Below are 23125 nucleotides of genomic sequence, written 5' to 3'. Positions count from 1 at the left end.
TAACACTTAAGTGTATGCCCTTATTTTTCATTAATCATGCTTTTCAATAATTTGTCTAGGAGTCCGCAATTCCCTACTTTGTTGCGAGTATTTCGTAACGGAGGGAGTATTTATTTGTAATTTTTTTAATGGAAGGATTGATCAAGTTATATATGCCTTTAAAAGTGAAAACAGGGGGAAAAATTTCATAACCTACATATGTATGAAAAATAATTTCTTTTTTTAAATTTTCCTAGCAAAAAATTGGATTAAAAGGCCCTGTTTAGTAGTAGCGTTTGAGGTAGCGGTTAGCGTTTTGACCAGTCAAATCACTAGTAGAAAAAAATTTAAGAGTGTTTGGCAAAGTAGCGATTCTAGTAGTGATTAGCGATAGAGGTAGCGTTTAGGTATCTTTTTTCAAACGTTAAAAATAGTAGCGTTTAGAACTAGCGGGTAGCGTTTGACATATTTTTATTACTTTTTAAACAATATTTATATGAATTTTGATATATTTTTGTACTGCAACCACTACTTTTACCAAACACTCATACTATCAACCGTTAATTTGACAGCTAACCTCTACCTACTACTAATTGACCGCTACTCGCTACCTTAACAACTACCCGCTACTCAACCGCTAAAAGCTACCCGCTACCGCTACTTTTGCCAAACATTGAAAGCCATGCCCACTAGCTCCATTTGAATCTTTCAAAAATATATGTCAATTCAAAAATTTTATATGCCAATTACATGAAGGAAAATAAGAAATTAAAATTATTGAAGATCTTGGATTAAAATTTAATTAGTGACTAACCTATAATTTGACTGAGATGCAAAATGAGGAAAAAAAATAAAGATATACTTTATTCAATGAAATCTACTAGTAGAATGCCCAAAAATAAGTGCATAAAAACTCGATTAAGAGTATATATACGTAGTACTTAGATTGAGAGGAACATAAAGATGCAAACTAAAAAGTTTTTTTAAAATAAGAAAACAGCAAAATGATCACAAATACAATTTAATATTGCTTTTCACACATGATTGTGATTTTGATAAGTTACTCAAAAAAAAAAAAAAAAAAAAAAAAAAAAAAAAAAAAAAAAAAAACCTTACAACCAAAATTTCACAAGTTGACATAAACCTAGCTAGAATGAATAAGCAAATTGAAAATAAGATAAAAATATATATACAAAATCATGAATTGCATTGTACTTTTTTTTTTTTTTTTTTTGCTAATTTTGTTTATAAAAAAGAAAATAATTAATGTTAATAAATTAGTGCTTTAGTTATTAAAATTTGGGGATGAATAAAATGAAAGGAATAGTGATTACATTCGTAACTGAATTTAATTAGGGAAGAAAGTAAAATGCATTTTGATTTGAATAGTTAATAAAATGGGAGTTTGATTAATAAATATAAAATAAAAACTAATGCAACCCTTCACGAAAAAATTAAATAAAAAATTGATGCAACCCTTCAAGAAGAAGAAGAAAAAAAAAAAAAAAACACCTGATGCAACTTGTTTCGAGTGTTTTTTGGATTTCCACGGATACTGGTCACGCTCTTCTGGCAACGAGACTGACACACCTGCAAAACAACGAATATTCCGTTTGTCAGAATATTCGTCTCCGACGATCAAGTCAGTGATCGGAAACGGAAAAGACTAGAGAGAGAAAGTAGAGAGAAGTTGGAGCTATTAATGCTCTTTTTCTTGTAATGTCTTTATCCACCCCTCCCATCATAAATGACTGGAGTATTTATAGGGGTGAAGCTTGTGCCCCTTTTAGGGCTTGTACCCTAAAATTGCGTGACGTGATTGGCTGCGCAATCGGAGAATGCCACGTGTCGCTTTGCGGCTTTCAATGATATCTCTCGGGATTTGGGCCCTGGTCTAATTAGGCCTCTTTTGCGTGTTGTTCTGAGGGGTCATGTATGCCCTAAACACGTGGCATGTTCCTGTAACGACACGTGTCACCCTATCATTGGGCCACGTGTCGCTACAGGATTGGAATTAGCCCTTTGAGTGCTCTTAAGCTAGACGCGTGACATCTTCCCATAGTGACACATGTCGCCCTCTAACTGGGCCACGTGCCGCTCGGGATTGGTCCACGTGTACGGGGTATTTTTTACCCTCAACATTTGCCCCTCAGAGGGGGTGGCTCGTACGCTTACAGGCCGCCTCCTCTGACCTTAACTAGCCTTGGTGCGTACGGAGTACATTAGGGTTTTGACATACGGCTTTTGTCCGCCTAAAAATTTCAAGCGAACGCCCATCTTTGCGGAGGGCGCGGACAACAGTAGGCCGTCTCGTTTTTTGGAAAATCGGCCGTCTAGCCATTGCGGAGGGAGCTTTAGCTCCGTCCTCTTATCCGTTTATTTTTGGACGTGCCGTTATTAGGCCGTCTTCTTTTCCGCCTATTCTAACGGCGTTGTCTTTCGCCCCTTCAAATTTTAGGTTAAATTTTCAAATTATAACCGTTCAACTTTTTTAGGCGGGAAAGGTGAATTTACCATCCTACCCCCATAAATTTTTCCTATAAATATGAGGGGTTTGACCTCATTTTGGCACTTTACGTTCTTGAGAATTCTAGAGAGAAGTCGGAGCTTTTAGAGAGAGAAAGTGTCATTTTCTTTGAATCTTCGAGAGCTCCGCCGTGCCTTTGAATTTTCCGGACATATTTTTTGAGTTTTTCGGTCAACCTTCAAGGCTTTTCAAGTTTTCTACACGTACAGAGGTAGGCCGCTTGTTTTCGTTTCCTTTACTTGATTTTTATTTCTTTACTCTTCATTTTTAAATCTGGCTCAACACCCGGCTTCGTCCGTTTCTCCTCATGAGGTCGGTCGTTCGCCTGAGACTGAGGAGTCTAGAGTGGACAGAGACGAGTTGTCTCCTTCATGGAGTGGGTCCATTTCTAGTGCGTACCAACTCACTTCCACCTATTCTTCTCTATCCCTGCAGTCAAACATGGCAAGAACAATGCAGACGCATGATCGTCATGCGGCCAGAAATCTAGACGGTAGTCTGGTACACCCTAGGCCTCCTTATAAGTTATAACCCTAACAACACGGACTTAAAACTCCTTCCACCACTCCTACGACTGCTACCACTGGCACTCACTACTCGGCCGTGGAAGTAACTTCTTCCCTTGAGGAGCGCCACAGAACTCAGGGCGCTTCAGCCACAGTGGGAACTTCCGGGCGAAATCCGGGATTAATTTTCCCTCAATATGCCAACTCGGTCATGGATGCGGCCGAGTTGCTACTTCGTGAAGGACCTCCTTCTTCTTCCCGGGCGGACGCTGATCCGTCCGTCCCAACCCCTTCTAAACTCTATCTTCGATATGGCGGGTCGGACAGGCCAAGGACTGGGATCTTAATTAATGAACCGTCCGACCTGCCTCCTCGCAGTGCCCCTCCTACAGGGAGTCAGGCGGCCACTGCCAAAGACAAGGGGAAAAGCCCCTTAATTCTTGAAGACGTTCCCTCATCCAGGGGCGGCTGTAGATCCAGGGGCCGCAGCTCAGCAGAGGCAGCCGACATGGATAGAGTGTTGTCTTCTGAGTTTGGGAGTGCTCCTCAACAAGAGGAGGAGGAAGAGGTCGAGAAAGCGGTCGAGGGCGAGGCGGCGGCCGAGGAAGACGTCGCCAACATTAACAACTTTAAGGATTTGTACGCCTATACGGTAGGTAGCACAGCCTTGGGCTACCAAAATGACAAATTTGAGGAATACAAGGCATTCCTCCACCTTGAGGAGGGATTTGAGATTCAGCCCCCAAGGAAGTCACATGTTGTGGCTACTTGGGAGGAAGAGAGGCCGCGTCAGAGGTCCTTCAGCGTTTATAGGGCGGCCCTAGACGTCGGACTGCGCTTCCCTCTCCACCCCTTCGTCCGCACCATTTTGGAAGAATATGACATTGCTCTCTTCCAGCTGATGCCGAACAGCTGGTTGAACATTTTTGGGTATTTAGTGACGTGCATCTGCAAGGGCTTCAAGCCGGACTTTGCAATCTTCTGTGACATGCACTCACTAACCAAGCTGGACGCAGACATGGACGGCTGGCTCATTCTGAGTTCCAACAGGGACTACATGATGGTGGTTGACCGCGTCTCCAAATAACGTGATTGGAAGCACCGATTCTACCGCATCAAAACCAAAGATGTTGAATTTAATTTGCAGATGAACCGGTTTAACGCTGAACCAATTCAACTTGGACGCGGGGACTTTAAGCTTAATAAGCCACCCGTCCATCTCAGCCAAGAGCATCAGCTTAAATACTTCAAGGTCAAGAGGGTGAAGAGGGACGACAAAACTGAGCGTGTTCCGAGTAACTGGGTCCCTTTATCCAGTTGGCTTCGGGACCCTACGTTCATGTTGGCCTACGGCCTATAAGAGAACTTGCCCCAAGGTGGACGCTTGATCATATATAGTTTTTACATGTACATACGTTATTTGAAATTGAAAAATTTTCCAACACTTTCTTCTCTTTCTTTTACAGCTGAGGCGTATAAGATGCTGGACTCGGAACAGAAGGGGGAGGTGAGCATGGCTGAAATCGACTTGGCCCGCTAAAAGGCTCGTCAAAAGTTGTACGAGCAATCTAAGGGGGTAAGAACATCCTTTCTACCTCCATCTCTTCTTTTCATCCGTGTTAGGATACGGGGAAGGTTCTCCCTTCTAGACTCTCACGGACGTATCATTGCGTCCGTTTTGGCATGATGGAATGGATCTCCTTTCTAGCTAGACACGGACACTAATGTAGTGTCCTGCTCATTTTTCGCCAGCTTTTGCCTTTTTTCAGTTGTCGATTCCGACCCCTAGGTCAAAGCAAAAGCAGTCGTCCCCTGCTTTCAAGACAAACAAGGACGGGAAGGCGTCCAAGAAAAGGAAGACGGTCGCTTCTAAGACCACTTCCACCACTGCGGCGAAGACTTCGTCGCGGATTGTCTCCAAGCAGTCCAAAGGAGAACCCCGGCTGGGTGATAGCGGGGCCTCCAAGTCCATGGATCCGGACGCAACGCCGGTTCATGATAAGTCCGAGAAATCGGACAGTAGGGGTAAGTCGTCCCCGGCAAAACCAATCGGGCCAGAAGTGACTCCGCCCATACAAAGAGTCCGAGAATCTGATTGGCTTGAAGCCTTTCAGTCGGCTGGCGACCAGCCTGGCCGTAGGGTGAGGAGGGTGACGAGCCTGCGCCGCCTCCGTCATTCACCTTCAATCCCCTTAACCCTCCGAGCTTCTCTTACGATCAGTTCGAGTAACTTAGCATATTTTTTTTCATGCCCGATTGAACTCAAGCTAAACTCTTTGCGCCCGCGTGCAGATTGCAGAGGAGCTTCATCACATATGAAGCTGCCCGACCAATCCCTTACTGGCGCGGACAGGAAGGCCATGAGAGAGGCCATGGTCAGGGTCGTCCCTGCCGAACAACGAGACAAGCTACGGGGGATTCATAAGGGCTTCCTTGGCCCAATGATCAATTGCAGTGCTGCGGTAATTTTTCTTTCAACTTTCACACTTAGTTAATTTTTCACTCTCATCTTACTAACATGTTTTCCCTGTACGAAGCTTTTCCTGCGATTGAATGCCTTCCTTGAATGGAAGGGTAAGGAGAATGAAAAGCTGAAGCATGCCTGGGATCAGATTTAGAAAACCCAGGATGCCATTACTGGGGAAACGACCGTCCAGCGCCGATACTTTGAAACCCAAATAAAAGCGCTGTTCGACAAGGCAACGCGGCAAGCTGAAGATATGGTGAAGCTAGGCCAGGCCTTGGAGCAAGAGTCCGTGGCTAGGGACGCCATGCGAAAGGAGAGGGATCAAGCCCTCCTGGACGGCCAACGCTGGAAAGAAGGGTTCGAGGCCTCCGGAAAGCTTAAGAGTGAGGTGGCCTTAGCCCAAAAACACTTGAAGGAGGCCTTGGACGAGGTGGACGTTCTTAGGGCCGAGGTCGAAACTTTAAAGAAGTCCATTGAGGACTTAACCCTACAACTGAAAACACCTTAGGCCCCTAGCGCATATGAGGTCGTCTGCATTGAACAGAATGCTGAGGATAGGCTGAAGAGCCACTTCTTTGAGGCGTTCGAGCTCATGGTGTACGAGGGCGAGGCGGCCTTTTGTCAAGAGCGCTTCACCAAACGCCTCAACTTTGTCTGCCTCAGGGAAGAGGCTAAGAAGGCCGGGCAGCCTTCTCCTGAGCTGGACGCCACACCAACTACCTCAGAGGATGAGGAAAATGTAGAAGTGGTGGCCGACAATGACGGTGAAGTGGAGAGCAAGGAGGCACCTGCTGAGGACACGTTCCTTGCCGCTTATCAAGAGTCCGTCCAAGGCCAGGATCCAGCTTCTGCCCCAGCCGCCCCTTGATATCAGCTCTTTGTTCTGCCTTTTTTGGTCAATTTTTATTTTCTTTATTTGCCGCCTGTTTGAGCGGTTTTCTGTAAGATATTTTGCCACCCTTTGAGCGGTCTTTTATTAATTCATGTTCTTCTTTCTATTTATTTCATACTTAGCAAATTTTACATACTTTTAGCATGTTTTTGCATTTTCGTACGCGTACTTTTTTGCACGTTTTTTGCGTTTTCGTACAATGGGGGGGATATGCCCCTTTATTCGGCGTTCGCCTAGTCCATATTTTGAATGGTTTGATTGACTTGGTAGAGTTTATACCTTGGGAGGTATGACTACTAGTAAGTTAATCAAATCATAGTAATGATTGCCCTTGGACTAGGTGATACGCTGAATCAACATATTATTTGGCCGTTTGATTGGCTTTATGCGAGTTGTCCGTTGAAACTATCGCTCGGACATGCTAAAAAAATTTCAAGTATTATCTCAACTTAAAATTTCTAAGTTTGGCTGGGCTAGAATGCCTAGGTATGCCCTTGCCCCATTTGAAGGGTTTCATAGGATACCTTACCTCTTCCGTCCGTCTAAGTGAGGAACGGACGTATACATGTGACTTAAGGTCAAGTCACTCATTTTTTTTTTTTTTTTTTTTTTTTTTTTTTTTTTTTTTACGACCGGGTTGCTGTGTTGCAAGCAACCTAGTTACAAGTTTCACACGGCGTTTTTGCATAGACTATGAAAGTGCAAATAAGCATAAGTAGAATGGAAAATAATATAACAATGTTTAACTTTTCATTAATTAGTCAAAATTACATTGTTGTGGTCGTACGACTTACATTGCTCGGTCAACAGACCTAGCTGTATATACAGCTTTTGGCTAAGTACTAAAGAAAAACTTAAACATAATATTTCTTCAAGTTGTCAGTGTTCCATGTACACGGAATCTGACGACCGTTCATGGCTTCAAGACGGTAAGTACCATCTCGGACTTCTTCACTGATTTGATACGGCCCTTCCCAGTTTGGGGTCAGCTTTCCATCTTCATTTGCTCGACCCACAGCCTCCATTTTCCATAGGACCAGATCTCCCATTTTTAGCGGACGCTTTGACACTCGGCGATTGTATGCCCTTGTCATCCTTAGGCGATAAATTTCATGCCTAAGCGCCGCATTACCCCTAGCTTCTGGAAGGAAGTCTAGGGCAGTCTTCATGGCTTCCCAATTGGCCTTTTCATCATATAGCATCACCCTAAGAGTGGGCTCATACATCTCAATTGGGAGAATAGCCTCAGCGCCGTATACCAAAAAGAATAGGGTTTCCCCTGTGGAGCTCTTGGTCGTTGTTCGTATAGACCACAATACATTGACCAACTCATCAGCCCATAGACCGCCTGCCTTTTCAAGCTTACGCTTGATACCATTGGAGATCAACTTGTTGTATGCCTCTACCTGGCCGTTTGCTTGTGGTCGGCCAACTAAGGCAAAGCAATGAGCTATGCCCTGGTCTTCCAACCACTCCTTAAGTTGAGGCATTTCGATTTGGGGCCCATTGCCGAACACCATAGACTGAGGGACGCCAAAACATGTAATGATACTCTTCCATATGAAGGCTGAAACATCCGTCCACTTGATGCCCCGTACAGCCTCGGCCTCCACCCACTTTGTGAAGTAGTCTACTGCTACAAACACATAACGCCTTTGACCAGCATAGCGTGTACGACCCTAAGATATCCATCCCCCATTTTGCAAAGGGGAGCGGACTACTTATGGCCGACAGACTGCTAGCAGGGCGATGGATCAAGGTTGCAAATCTCTGGCACTTGTCACATTTTTTCACCATTTTCATGGCGTTCGACTTTAAGCTCGGGCAGTAGTAGCCCAGATGGGCAGCCTTTTCCGCCAAGGCTCGTCCTCCAATATGAGAGCCGCACTGCCCCTCCCTGGTGAAGGTCGTCCAAGACATCATGCCCTTTCTCAGGAGTAATACACTTCAGGTACTCCCCCTGCTTCATTTCCAACCAATCTGCTCTCTTCTTCATCAGCCAGCTCTCTTTAGGATCGGCTGGAAGTAATCCATCCTTTAAATAAGAAATGATCCCGTCCATCCAAGTGGAGCTTCTATTAATGATATGTACCGGCTCGGCATCAATACTCCTTCTTTCCTTTACCTCCCAAAATACTGATCTGGGGGTATCACATGATGCTGAGGATGCTAATTTAGAGAGGGCGTCCTCCTGATGATTAGACGAATGAGGAACTTGTTGCAGAGTAAAATGATCAAGGCCCTTAGCCTCCTCCTTGACAATCTTTAGGTATTTCATCATAGCCGGCTCCCTTGCCTCAAAGTCTCCGTTCACCTGGCCGACTACAAGTAGGGAGTCCGAGCTTACATCCACTTATGTTGCTCCTGCCGCCTTACACATTCTAAGGTCGGCCAGGAGGGCTTCATACTTGGCCTTGACAGGTTAAAGTCGTATCCCCTAATCAAAAGTAATTACCTAAGTCCTCTAACTAAAGTAGATAGGGAAGTAGGGTCGAATCCACATGGAAACAAGTCTTTCTACTCCTAATTAATTATTATAATCTAAATTATCGAGGTAACCAATATTGTTGTAAATAAAGTCTATACTACGAAGAATAAGATCGGAGAAGATAAAGTAGGGAGAATTAAATATTAAAAGACCTAGGGTATAGGTTCACTAATAAACAATAATCCAGGGCAAATCATAATAAGCAATCATCAAGTATTGATTAATCAGATTATAAAGGGCTTTCGCTACGTATTATAATCACAGAGTTAATTTACCGGTATTAAATCTCATCTGTCGAATATCGACTTAACCATTTATAAATTAGTCCGCCTATTGAAACTAAGCCTAAATACCAATTCTCATCTGTCAAATATCGAATTAATATTGCTAAACTCATACAATTAAATCTGGCCAAACCTAATTGCATAGCATTAAATCAATCAATAGGAAATTATCTAAGCATTGATAATCAACAATCACAAATTTACCCCTTCATACTATTTATTAGATCCCCATAAACCCTAGAAATAAAACTACTCAAGCATCATCATAACTAAACTAATCAAATAAATAAAGCAAGACATAATCAAAGAAGTAAATAAAATAACTGAAATTAAAAGAGAAGAAATTGTTACCAAAAGAAATCTGGATTAATGAAAGTAATTAAGAACAAAGTTGAGAGAGAATTTAAGAGAGAGAAAATATCCTAAGTAGAGAGAGAAAATCTAAAAGAGAAGGTAATCAAAAATTACGTACATAATTCGTACTTAAACCCCCTAAAACAAAAACAAAAACAAAACTAATCAGCTTCTAAGAAAAACACGCGCCCGATCGGGCGAAGGGCCGCCCGATCGGGCCCGCCTTTTTTACTCTGCCCTTGCTTGGTATGCTACGCCCGGTCGGGCCTACGCTCACCTGATTGGGTGCGCTTCTTCCTTGAGGTTGCTTTTGCGCGCACCCGCCCGATCGGGCCCGGCTTCTTCTTCAAGACTTGGATTTCGATTGGGCTTGATTCTTCGGCCCAATCTGAATTTCCTCATCGGGTCTTGATTAATTAATCCAATAGCCCCGGTATCACATACCGAGCCCTTAATCACTGGCTCTCATCGATCCTGGGGTTCAAGAGTGGTCGTGTCCTTCTAGCTTCCGTAGTTGATCCATGAAAACCCGGGAAAATGCTCCAAAAGTGCAATATCCTGTAAAACTCAACTAAAACTACGAAAACACTAAAAACACAAATTAGTAATAAAAGTGGCCCTAAAAAGCCAAAAACACTACTAATTATGACCATGGGACGGGGGTAAAACATTGTATAAATTAGACATATCAGGCCTCATTATTAGAGGCTTGAAACTGAAATCTCAAAGCATACTCAAACTTATCTCCCTCACCTGCACCACACCCGGTAGCTGTTGCACTACCATCCACGAACACCTTCCAGATCTGACTCCGGCCGACTGAAGATTAGGACGAGTCATTTCAACTAAAAAATCAGGAAAGGCTTGTCCCTTGATTGTTTTTCTTGGCTCAAACGTAATGTCAAAGCCTCTCATTTCCAAGGCCCACTTGAGCATACGGCCACATGCCTCTAAAGTTGTAAATGGCTTCTTCAGAGGTTGGTCTGTGTAGACCACAATTGAATGTGCCAAAAAGTACGGCCGCAGCTTTTTTTTATGCCATGTACAATGCTAAGCCAAATTTTTCAATAGGGGGGTACCTCAGCTCGACGTTGTGAAGTACATGGCTGATAAAATAGTTGGATCTGGCGGCCGTCCTGTTCAGCAAGCAGGACGGCACTTAAAGAGTGTTCAGAGATGGCGAGGTAGATAAATAGCTTCTCATTCTTGAGTGGACTGACGAGTCGAGGCAATGTATGAAGGTGGCTTTTTAGTTGTACGAATGATTCCTCTGCCTCTTCTGTCCACTCAAACATGGCTTCCTTCTTGATGGTTTGAAAGAAATAACGGCACTTATCCCCTGATCTTGACAGAAATCTATCAAGTGCTGCTAAATAGCCGGTCAGTCTTTGTACTTCCTTAATCGTCCTTGGTGACTTCATGTCCAGGACAGCTTGAATCTTTTCAGGGTTGACCTCAATTCCACGTTGATCAATCAAAATCCGAGAAATTTACTGGACTCAACACCAAAGACACATTTTTTGGATTTAGCATCATCTTATGCCGCCTGAGTTCGGTAAAAGTTTCTCTCAGATCCTTCAGGTGGTCGGCCGACTCTTTTGACTTGACAATCATGTCATCAATGTACGCCTCCATATTCCGGCTGAGCTGATTTGTGAAGACTGTATTTACAAGTCGTTGGAAGGTAGCTGGGGCATTCTTGAGGCCGAATGGCATAACCTTGTAACAATACAACCCCTGCTCAGTTACGAACGTTGTTTTCTCTTGATCTTCTTCCCATAAAGGAATTTGATGGAATCCGGAGTATGCGTCCATAAAACTCATCAGGGCATGCCCGGCCATTGAATCAACCAGGCGGTCGATTTTGGGCAAGGAAGCTATCCTTAGGGCATGCCTTGTTCAGATCGGTGTAATCCACACACATACTCCAAGTTCCATTCGGCTTCTTCACAAGAACTACATTAGCTACCCAGTCTGGGTAATAACATTGCCGAATGAAACCGGCGTCCAGCAGCTTTTTTACCTCAGCTGCGGCCGCCTGATTCCTCTCTTCTCCATGATTTCTTTTCTTCCGGCGGACATGTTTAACAGCTGGGTTCACAGCCAGCTTATGCACGGCCAGGTCAGGGCTTATTCCTAGCATCTCACCAACGTCAAATGCAAATACATCCTTGAATTCTCTCAGCAGTTGAACTAACTCATCCCCAAGCATACCCAAAGTTATAGTGCCCACACTAAACGTCCGATCTGGTTGATCGGGGTCAAGTACTATGTCTTGGTGACTGCCAGCCGGCTGGGGTCTTAGCTCTTCTGGCCGACCAACAGTCTTTAGCAGCTATGCTTGCTCTATCTTGGCCGCCTTACGCTTCTGGCCGACCTGATATGCTGGAAGTAGGGATGGCAATGGGTCGGATCTAGACCGGGTCCGGATGGACCCGGATCCAGATCCGTTTTTCAACCTTGGATCTAGATCCACCCCGGATCCTTCAGGTCCATAAAATGAGGACCTAGATCCTGATCCGACGGATCCAACGGATCCGGGTCCGAATCCGGGTCCAAAACAGGTCTTGCTCGTTTTGCCTACTTTTTTCAAACAAATTTAATAAAAACGCATTTGAACCAAGTTCAATGCATAAATTAGAGTTATACAACTAAAAATACAATGTAACACACATATTGTCTTTGACCAGCGGCAAGCTTCAAATGCTTTTCCGAGCATACTTTTTTAGCATGCTTAAGAGCACCATTATTGGTGAACAAAAAAAAATGGTTCATGGGTCACTATCACCATTTCTCTCTCATCCACATCAACCCAACAAACCATTTACAATATTCACTCTTAACAATAAACACTAAACAATGGTTCATCATCGATACTCCCTACCCCACCTTATTTTATTTTTGTAAATATAATCTTTTTGTTTCATAATTATAATTTATTAACCGATGTCAATGTAATTAATTGACGTATTTAATATTTTAATCGTGATTACTAATTAAGAAATTATCGCGTTTTTTTATCAGCTTTTTAAAAAATTAATTCTTGTGATTAATATTTTTTAAACAACAACGCAGCTAATTTTAATTAACATAAAAAAAAGGAGGTACAAATCGTGATTACAGTTCTACAACTATAATCTAGTACATTTTATTTAAAAAAAAACACAACTACACATCGTTTTGTAAGATGTCCTTAGGGATAACCATTTGTTGTAAACCTAGTTGCCTAAGTTTTCGTTGTTACCAAATTTATTCCATATATGTTCGACCAAGTCGTTTTTTAGCTGCAAATGAGTCTGTTGATCCTCAATCTCTGTTCTACGAGACAAGTATAAGTCGATATCCACAATACGATCAGTACGGTACTCGGTAGTGTCCTCATTAGCGTTCCCTCCAGCATTCATAAACTCATTGGTATTAACGTTATTTTGATACGTCTCTCGTTCATCTTCAACGATCATATTATGTATTATGATGCAGGCGAGCATGATATTGTGGAGTATGTCGGTATCCCACGCCAAAGACGACTTTTTAATAATGGCAAAACGAGCTTGAAGGACCCCAAATGCACGTTCAACGTCTTTTCTTGCAGCTTCCTGGTGTTTTGCGAATAAACGATCCTATGAGTTTGTGGACTCGTAATGGATTTCACAAAAGAAGCCCATCTAGGGTAGATTCCATCAGTAAGATAATACCCATTCGTATAATGATGACCATTGACTACGAAGTTGACAGGAGGTGTTCGACCCTCTAAGACGTCTTCGAACACAGGGGATCGATGAAGCACATTAATATCGTTGCAGCTACCTGGCATCCCAAAAAACGAATGCCATATCCATAGATCTCTGTCCGCAACTGCCTCCAGTATGAGAGTTGCAACTCCTTCTCTTCCTTGATACTGCCCCTTCCATGCGTGTGGACAGTTCTTCCACTCCCAGTGCATACAATCAATGCTACCTATCATGCCAGGAAATCCACGTTCTTCCCCAATACGTAGCAATCTTTCCATATCTGCGATGTTTGGACGGCGTAGGTACTGATCACCGAACAGGTTGATGACACCTTCTGTAAACTTTTGGAGTGCCAATCGTGAAGTAGCCTCACTTATACGGACATACTCATCACAAGCGTCTGAAGCACACCCGTAAGCTAGTTGTCTAACGGCCGCAGTGCACTTTTGAAGTGGAGACAAACCAAGACGACCTGCCGCATCTCGCCTTTGTTGAAACCAAGGGTCATGTTGGGTCACTGCGTTGAGAAGGCGCTCAAACACATGTTTACGCATTCGAAACCGGCGCCGGAACAAGGAACTTGGATAAACTGGGACTTCCGCGAAATAGTTGTTGTATAACCGTGCATGACCTTCGCGTCCCCTATCCTTTTGGGGCTCAATAGATTTTCGTCGGCGTTGCTGAGTGGCAGCCTGAATAATTGGTGGAATGTACTCATGCATTACGTGTTGTATCATAAGACACACTTCATTACGTTGTTGAACTCTAAGCTCCCTTCCCTCATCATCCGAGTTAGATGAAGATGAAGGGGTATCGGTTGAGCTTTCGTTTAAACTATTTGAATTCATTTTGTACGTAAGAAATGTAAGATAAAGTGAGGTTTGCTAATAGTAACTGCAAACGATTTATGTGTGTGTGTATACAAAATGAAAGAATGGTGTTTATTTATAGTGAACTAATTTGTAATTCTTCTTCAGAAATAGCTGAATATAAAGAGACAAAGATCACATGGGCTATGACAAACAATGAATTACAACCACACAGAAATTGAATGGAGAAGAAGGGTTTCACATGGGCTATGACAAACACTGGATTAGAACCACACAGAAATTGAATGGAGAAGAAGGGTTTCACATGGGCTAACAAAGGGGAAATTAAGATACTGACACAATTATATATAAAGAGACAAATTGATATAATCGAATAAACAGAATAAGATCACATGGGCTATGAAAATGGGAAAGTGAAAAAGATACATTTTATTGATTAATTGATAAAGTACAAACATAAGGAAATGAGTACAAGAGGTTGAACTGGAATTGAAAACTTATCACTACTGAAAATGAAGAACAACAAAGGAATTGAACACACTTAACTACAATAAAAATAAAGGACACTAAGCATCATTATTGAAACGTTGAATATTGTTCCGAAGTATTACTATCATTTCGTCTTCCCATTGCTCTCGGTTTACTTTCTGTTCTAGACGAGATAGTTGCTCCCAGTTGATCCTATATTGCTCTAGCTCAATTTTCCGTTGTTTCCTTGCCTCCTTGCGCTCTTGTATTTCAAGTCTCTTCATTTCTGCTTCGTTTGACACATTCATCGACTCCCCAAAAAGCTGCAATCGAGTGTTGAATGTTTCTAATTCCTTAAATGCTTGACTTGATGGAGCTTTACCCTTCAACCTCGACTTAGCCTTTTTAATACCTTCAGCACGAGCTACTCTCTCATCACCGACACCCACGCTGGTTGGTGTGGTAGGTGAGGAATTGTCACCCTCATCCCGTGTCCTCTTCCCACTACTTCCGCTCCCTACAGACTCATCCGTCAGTGGAGTTGAATGTGGACGTCCCACCGATGATTTAATAACAATAATAATAATAATAATAATAACAATAATAATAATAGAAATAATAATAATAACGATAATAATAACAATAATAATAATAATAATAATAATAATAATAATAATAATAATAATAACGATGATAATAATAATAATAATAACAACGATAATAATAATAATAATAATAATAATAATAATAATAATAACGATAATAATAAAAATAATAATAATAATAATAATAATAACGATAATAATAAAAACAATAATAATAATAATAATAATATTAATGATATTAATTAAAAATAATAATAACAATAATAATATTAATATTGGTATAAATAATAATAATAATATTGGTAATTATAGAGGGGATTTTTGAAGAGAAAATATATAGTAGAAAAAAATGAATTTTGAAAGTTGAAAAAAATATATCAATATGGGTGTCTATTTATAGAGGGGAAAAAATAGAGTCGTTGGTAATTTTTTTTTTTTTTTGATTTGTATTTTGTAAAATATATCCGTTGCAAAATTACAACGGATATATTTAAAACAGTGCACACGTGTCAAGCAGCGGCTGGGTCAAGTGGCGCGCTCCCAGCCGCTGATTTCTATTTTTTTTCTGAGCTTCAACAGCAAAACGACGTTTTGCACCATGAAACAGCAAAACGACGTCGTTTTGCTATAATATCAGTCCAAAATATTGGTGGGGCCCACAGCGAATTAATTCATGGAAATGCTTGCTCCTGCAATCGAACCCATGACCACTCAACATGAACCATTAAAAGTTTGCCATTAAGCCACCACTTTATTTGTTTATTCATTGTGAACAATTAAATAGTTCACCCTTAAAGATGCCCTAAGAAGGTGAGATCCAGAGTAAGAGAGCATACTTTTACAAAACTTGGAAATTGCCTTTTGTATACCATTGATTGTAGTCAGATCAAAATAGTCCCATGCTTCAGAAGTTAGTTTCTTACTTTTCTTAATACTACTAGACTCACTTTCTTTCGTAGTATCATTTTCGACCTCAACAAAACCCTCAAATTCTCCTTCCTCTTCTTCCTCTTTATCCGAAGGGACCGTAAATGGTTCATCATTACTATCTTTAAAATTTGATTGTGCTTCCATAAACTGAAATTATTATAAAGGATAAAATCAGTAATATAATTCTATTAAAAAAATCAGAAATATAATTCTATTAAAAAAGTTCAGAAATATAATTCTATTAAAAAAATCAGAAATATAATTAACTTAGAATTGTAATGTACTAAAAAGCGAAAGTTGATAATACGTGCTAATTATGTAGCTTAGAATTGTAATGTGCAACCAAATGAATTCTAAATACTACAGTACTATGTTCCATCTTCCATCATTATTAACTTATATTTTAGGAAGTAATAAAGGTTTAATCATGAAACTAATTGCTAATAAGTAACTATGCAGTTCCTAATCGACCTCACAGTAGTAGATTACAAATTAATCAAACAAATAAACACACAAAATTGCATAAATTACACAAAATTGCAGCATAAATAAAACACACAAATTGGCAGCAAAAACATGCACAGCAACACAAATAAACCCACGAAATTTCAGCATATAAAGTACTACTTTAGAATTTCATCAACTGAAATGCAAATAAACCCACGAGGCCACGAATTTCATGAACAACACAAACAAACCCACTAATTTCATCAACAGCACAAATAAACCCACGAATTTCATCAACTGAAATGCAAACTTGTACAAATTCATCACAAACAAATCTGAACTACTACTTTAGTTTATTTGCTCATATAAAGCAAACAAGTAAACAACAAAGAAACTAAAAAGAGGAGGGAATACGGGACTTACAGGAATGAAGGGAGATCGCCGCCGATCTAACAGAACTGATCGGAGATCGCCGCCGATCTGATGGAGTCGTGGTCTCGTGGAGAGTAGGCTGAGTGGTGGCTGGTGGAGATTGGAGAATGAAACTAGAGAGAGAAAATTAGGGTTTTTTTTTTTTTTTTTTTGGGTTGATTTCAGTTGCTAAATATGGGCCGAAATTTGTGACTTTGTGAGTCATGTATTAGGAATTTTATTTTTTAAAAAAAATAAATTTATAAAACGGATCTACGGATCCGGGCCCGGGTCTGGTAGTTAGATCCGGACCCAGATCCGTTTTTTCCAGCTAGACCCGGATCCGACCCGGATCCGTCGGGTCCAAAATTTGAGGACCCAGATCCATGAAAGACAGATCTGGATCCACGGATTCGGGTCGGGTTCAGATCCACTGCCATCCCTAGCTGGGAGTAAGGTTCCTTCTTCCTTCTGCTCGGATACTTTTGGTCCGCGTGCTGTAGGCTTAACGGCCAATTGATTACATTCCTTAGCCATTTTCTAACTTCCTTGGATTGTCCCAATTTTTCGTCCGTCTTCTCGAACTTTAGCAGCATTAGATGAGGTACAATGACTGCGTTCAGTGTTGGACGGCCGAGTATGACATTATATCCAGTCGGCTCTTTTACAACCAGGAAGCGGACAACCATATCTCTTCCTTCCCCTTTTTGCCCAAAGCGGACGGGTAGGTCTATCCGCCCAACTGGGTGGATAATATTCCCCCCAAATCCTACCAATGGGTGAGTGATGTCCCGAAGAGCATTCTCTGGGAAGCTTAGATTCTTCAAGGCGGCCAAGCTGATGATGTCAGCCGAGCAACCCGTATCAATTAATATTCGTCCAACCTTCAAATTGGTTATCTTCATGATGAATACCATGGGATCATTGTGCAGGGCTTTGACCTCCCCCCGGTCAGCCTCGCTAATGGTTACTTCGGGAAAGGGTTCGACCTTTACTGCATCCGCTTGCATCACCTTTCCCAAGTTCCAGGCGTCCTGCTTGATCCCTTTCATGGTTGGGCCGCCTGAGGCGAAACCTCATGATATCACGGCCACAAAGCCTGAGTCAGTGCTATTCCCATCATCTTCCTTGTCTTTGTTCTTATCATTTTTCTGTCTCTTTTCGGACGTGTTGTTTGTCCGTGTGTAAGTAAATTTGGTCTTCATCACATAAGAATTCAGCATGCCCTTCTCGGCTAGCTTGTCTAGCAATCTCTTCAAATTGATGCAATCGTTTGTGTCATGTCCCACGTCCTTGTGATAATGACAGTACTTGTTCTTGTTCCTGTACTGAGCCGGGCCTCTCAACGGCTGCGGCTTTTCAAACTCAAACTTATCCTTGATTTCCATCAAGATGGAATAACAATCCTTATTGAACTCATATTGGGGCTCGTACGTCTTGACCTTCTTGGACTTCTGCGGCTGGCCATCGGCCACCCAAACTTCTTTTCTCTTTTTTCCTTCTTTCTTTTGGTCGGCCGAGTCTTGCGGAGAAGGCTGTTTCTTCTCAGCCCCCTTGGTCGGCGCTTCTGATTTTGTGAGCGAACAAAAGTCCGCCACTTCAATATAAGCTTCGGCTTCTCGCAAAACACCTGCGTATGTCCGAATCTTTTTCCTTACCATGTCAAATTTAAAACCATTATGCCTTAATCCTCGGAGAAATTCAGAGTAAGCCATTTCATCCGGCAAATTATGAATTTGGGCTTTTTCTTGGTTAAATCGCTGGACGTACGACCACAGGCCCTCATTCTTCCCTTGAACAATTGTTGCCACATTAAGGCTAGTCTTTCGAGGCGGTATGTTGTATGAAAAATTTCCCACTAACAGCAAACTAAGAGTAGTGAAGCAATTGATACATCCGGCCGGGAGGTTATTGAACCAATCCTATGCCACACCCTTCAAAGTGGCCGGAAAGCATTTGCACCAGGTAGCATCATCTACACTTTGCAAATACATCAGGTTTCTGTACGAGGTGATGTGTTCTTTTAGGTTGCCCGTACCATCATAAGCTCCCACAAGTACACTCTTCACCTTCGGCGGCTGAGGGGCAGTTAAAATATCTTGCGAAAACGGAGGCGGCTTATCTCCTAGAGTCAACAGGCGCATCTGCCAATCAATTGGCTGTGGCTGCACGGAAGGTCCAACCAGGTAGGGAGCCTAACCGTACGCCTGTCCGTATGGCCCATATTGTCCGAAGACTTGGGGATTCGGCTGCATCAAGCCATTGAACCCCTAGGGAGGTTGATATTGAAGTGATTGGACTGGAATAGGAATTGGAGTGTGGACAACTGGAATAGAAGTTGGGTGCGGACAACCTGACTTCTGCTGGAGATGGCCGTGTTGGTATGCTGGGAGAGAGTATGATTTGAAAAATCATCCGACATAGTTGGGGTTGAGGCCGTGTCCGAGTAAGCGACACGTTCCCGCTGCTTATGCCGAAGGGAATCCCTTACGTCCTTCCATCGTCTAGACGGTTCTGGCTCTTCTCTTCGAGGCTGCCTACTCCCCCCAGTCGACTGTGTTTTTGCCAACAGATCAGAGAAATTTGTCCACGGAACCCTTGGGGACCTTCCAGTCGGCTTACGAAATGGGGTGTTCCCAGCGTCCGTTGCATTAGCCGCTTTGCTTTGTGCTTTCTTTGGAGCCCTCTGCCCCTCTCTCCTGGGCGGTTGCCTAGAGGTAGAGGCTCATTTGCTCTCAAACTCCTTCCGGAGCTTGATGAGTGCGGCCTTTAAAGAGGTTGCGGTAACGGGAGGGTCATCAGCTTCTTTAAATGTGGCAATCAGCGGATCGCTGGTACGGATTATAGGGATTATATCCTCTACTTGTCCGTCCTCGCCCGGATTAGGTGTCTGACCGTCTATTGCCATAACGTACGAGTATCTCCACAGACGACCCCAAATGTTTCGGGTGTTTTTTGGATTTCCACGGATACTGGTCACGCCCTTCTGGCAACGAGACTGACACACCTGCAAAACAACGAATATTTTGTTTGTCAGAATATTCATCTCCGACGATCAAGTCAGTGATCGGAAACGGAAAAGGCTAGAGAGAGAAAGTAAAGAGAAGTTGGAGCTATTAATGCTCTTTTTCTTGTAATGTCTTTATCCACCCCTCCCATCATAAATGACTGGAGTATTTATAGGGGTGAAGCTTGTGCCCCTTTTTAGGGTTTGTAACCTAAAATTGCGTGATGTGATTGGCTGCGCAATCGGAGAATGCCACGTGTCGCTTTGGGGCGCCGCTTTGCGGCTTTCAATGATATCTCTCGGGATTTGGGCCCTGATCTAATTAGGCCTCTTTTGCGTGCTGTTTTGAGGGGTCATGTATGCCCTAAACACGTGGCATCTTCATGTAACGACACGTGTCACCCTCTCATTGGGCCACGTGTCGCTACAGGATTGGAATTAGCCCTTTGAGTGCTTTTAAGCTAGACGCGTGGCATCTTCCCATAGTGACACGTGTCGCCCTCTAACCGGGTCACGTGTCGCTACGGGACTGGTCCACGTGTACGGGGTATTTTTTACCCTCAACACAACTCTTCATGTATATACTGATAAGTGAATGAAGCATTGTTTGTGGAATAAACCGAACAAATAGAAAGATGAACATTAATTTTTAAATTTTTTTTGGTATTTTTTAATTATTTTTTTTACTTTAATTATTATTTTTTAACTAGCGCGTACACACACACACAAAAGACACGTGAACACTCTAAATTTCCTTTAAATTTTCCTATTATAAAATAATAGTATAGATATATTATTGAAAATTGTATAACATTAGGAAATCATGACAAAAACACGCATAAATAAATATAATTATTGTTTATCTTTTTATGATTATCTAACTTTTTACGATTTTCTAGTGTAAATTTAATGCTTATATGTAGCCCTAAGGGCTATGTATATTATTTTCCTTTATATATATATATATATATATATATATGTGTGTGTGTGCGCAACTTTTGAGTAAGTTGAATGTTATTTTGAATTTTGATACCTAAAGATTTTTCGTACCCGTTTAAAAATTTTTATTTTTTTTTTATTATTTTTTTTTTACTTTGGTACCCATCAAACCTTAAAATTATAGGTTTTGGTACCTTCATCAATGTTCTGTTAAGTTTTCCGTTAGTGGGCCCTAGCCATAGTCCTCACCTCCCGGCCACCCCTTCCTCCTCCTTAGCCACTACATTGCCACCCCCCTGCCAAGAACCCCGAAAACCACCCCTTCACCACCAAACGCACCACCGACTCCAACCACCAATTGTCCAATACAACCCACAACAGCAGCCGCATCAACAACCACCTATCACAACCTGCACAACACCTCCCTTTTTCCTCCACCGTCACTTCCATCACCACCAGCAATCAACTCCAATTTTCTCTGCAATCGACCACACTCATCACCACCAACAAACAACACCCAGGCAACCCACAATCGACAACCACCAACAAACAACACCCAGGCGACCCACAATCGACCACCACCAACAAACAACACCCAGGAAACCCATAATCGACCACCATCAAGTAGCCCACGCACCAGCAATTAACCACAACGGCACCGGTAGCCCACAATCTACACCAAAACCATCACCGCAAACGTCGAAGCTGCCCGACCACCGCATTCACCTCGAACACCACCGCCACTAGCGCCCTTGAAGCTACCACCGTTGTTGTTGTATGATTTGAGGAGAGAGAAAAAAAAATTGAACCCTAAAACCCTAAAAAAAATTGATTTGGGGAAAAGGGGGAAATGGTGGTGTCGGGGGTAGCCAAGAGTGGGAAAGAGGAGGGAGATCGACAGGGGAAAAGGAGGGGTGAGGTCGCTGGCGCTGGGGCTGGGGGAATGTTCGGGCACCGGCAACCGTCACAGGGATGAGGAAAATTGGTTGACGGGGAGGGGGGATGTTTTTTTTCTTTTTTAAAAAATATAAATTATTAATTAGATTATGGGCCCCACTAACAGAAAGTTTAACGGAAGTTGGACGGAAGTACCAAAATCTATATTTTGTAACTTTAATGAGTACCAAAATAAAATAAAATTTTAAATGGTACCAAAAATTAATAGGGATTCAAAATTTCCTTATTTTTATATTGGCGTTTCTTTTTCTTTTTCTTCAATATACTTCATATGTTATATACGCATATAATTTTTTTTTATTGTTTTTTCGGTAGCTCCAATTTGTTGATAATAGTAAGTGAAAATGTGATTACTAAAATAACTTGCAACTATATTTAGCTTGATTTAAGAATAAGAGGGTTAAAGGTGAAATTGTTTCCAGATTTCGAAAATGTGGGATTGTTTAAGAATATAGTTACTATTCCCTCAGTTTCATAATAATCAAAATAATTTTCATTCAAATGCTAATATATTTCTACTCCCTCTGTTTCATAATAATCGTAATACTAGCCTATTAGGTATTGCATAAAATTTGAAGGTAAGGACTATAAATGAAGCATGTGGGGTGGTCACTTTACATAATCACATACTATAAGGGAATTAATTAAGTAATAGGGGTTCGATGATGTGCAAATAAATTACTTAAATGAGAAAAAGGGGTTATTCTCTTAAACATGTGGAATTATTCCTTATTTTTTAAAACAAAAGAATAGGGATTACTCGAATAAGCAAATTGGGTTACTTATTTCTAAATTACTTGATTTTACTCGTATAATGAATTTGGGTTACTTTATAGACATGGGGTTGCTTTTACGAAAAAATGAAGTTACTCATACGTTTGAATGAAGATTACTCTTATATAAACAATGTGGCTAGCCACAACTTTCCTAATTTTTATTGAAATGAAATTAATTTTACTTAATAAAACTTATTTATACTTCATATTGATTTTCTATTATATTTGTTTTTCAAAGTTACTAATTTTTACTGATTAAAATTATATTTGCTAAATTAAAAGTACTTTTAATGAACTAAAATTATTTTGTTGAATAAAGCAAGGCCCAAGTGGGGTTTGTAAGAAAGAGATACTTCCTCCGTTCTATTAATATTGGACTTTTTGCACTATTCATCACTCTTGTTTGACCTTATACATATTTATACGTTAAGTAAAATATAGTCATGTGAGATCTTATTAAATTCATCTCATTAATACTTTCACAATATCAACTTTCTATAATTTTTACTCTTACACGATTATAGATA

General features: G+C 41.4%; 1 protein-coding gene across 1 annotated transcript; it reads right to left on the bottom strand.

Moving 5' to 3' along the window:
• Nucleotides 1–12524: 12524 nt before the first annotated feature.
• LOC110682801 lies at nt 12525–17385 on the bottom strand. Its single transcript, XM_021859145.1, has 3 exons — nt 16932–17385; nt 15968–16208; nt 12525–15043 (listed from the first exon to the last, which is right to left on the bottom strand). The coding sequence occupies exon 3, from the start codon at nt 14074–14076 to the stop codon at nt 12967–12969; it is 1110 nt and encodes a 369-aa protein (XP_021714837.1). The 5' UTR covers nt 14077–15043; nt 15968–16208; nt 16932–17385; the 3' UTR covers nt 12525–12966.
• Nucleotides 17386–23125: the final 5740 nt, after the last annotated feature.

This window comes from Chenopodium quinoa, unplaced genomic scaffold (genome assembly GCF_001683475.1).
Source record: "Chenopodium quinoa cultivar QQ74 unplaced genomic scaffold, ASM168347v1, whole genome shotgun sequence".
Lineage (NCBI taxonomy): Eukaryota > Viridiplantae > Streptophyta > Magnoliopsida > Caryophyllales > Amaranthaceae > Chenopodium > Chenopodium quinoa.
The sequence above is the reverse complement of the archived record's forward strand: the minus strand, read 5'-3'. Positions and strand labels throughout refer to the sequence as shown.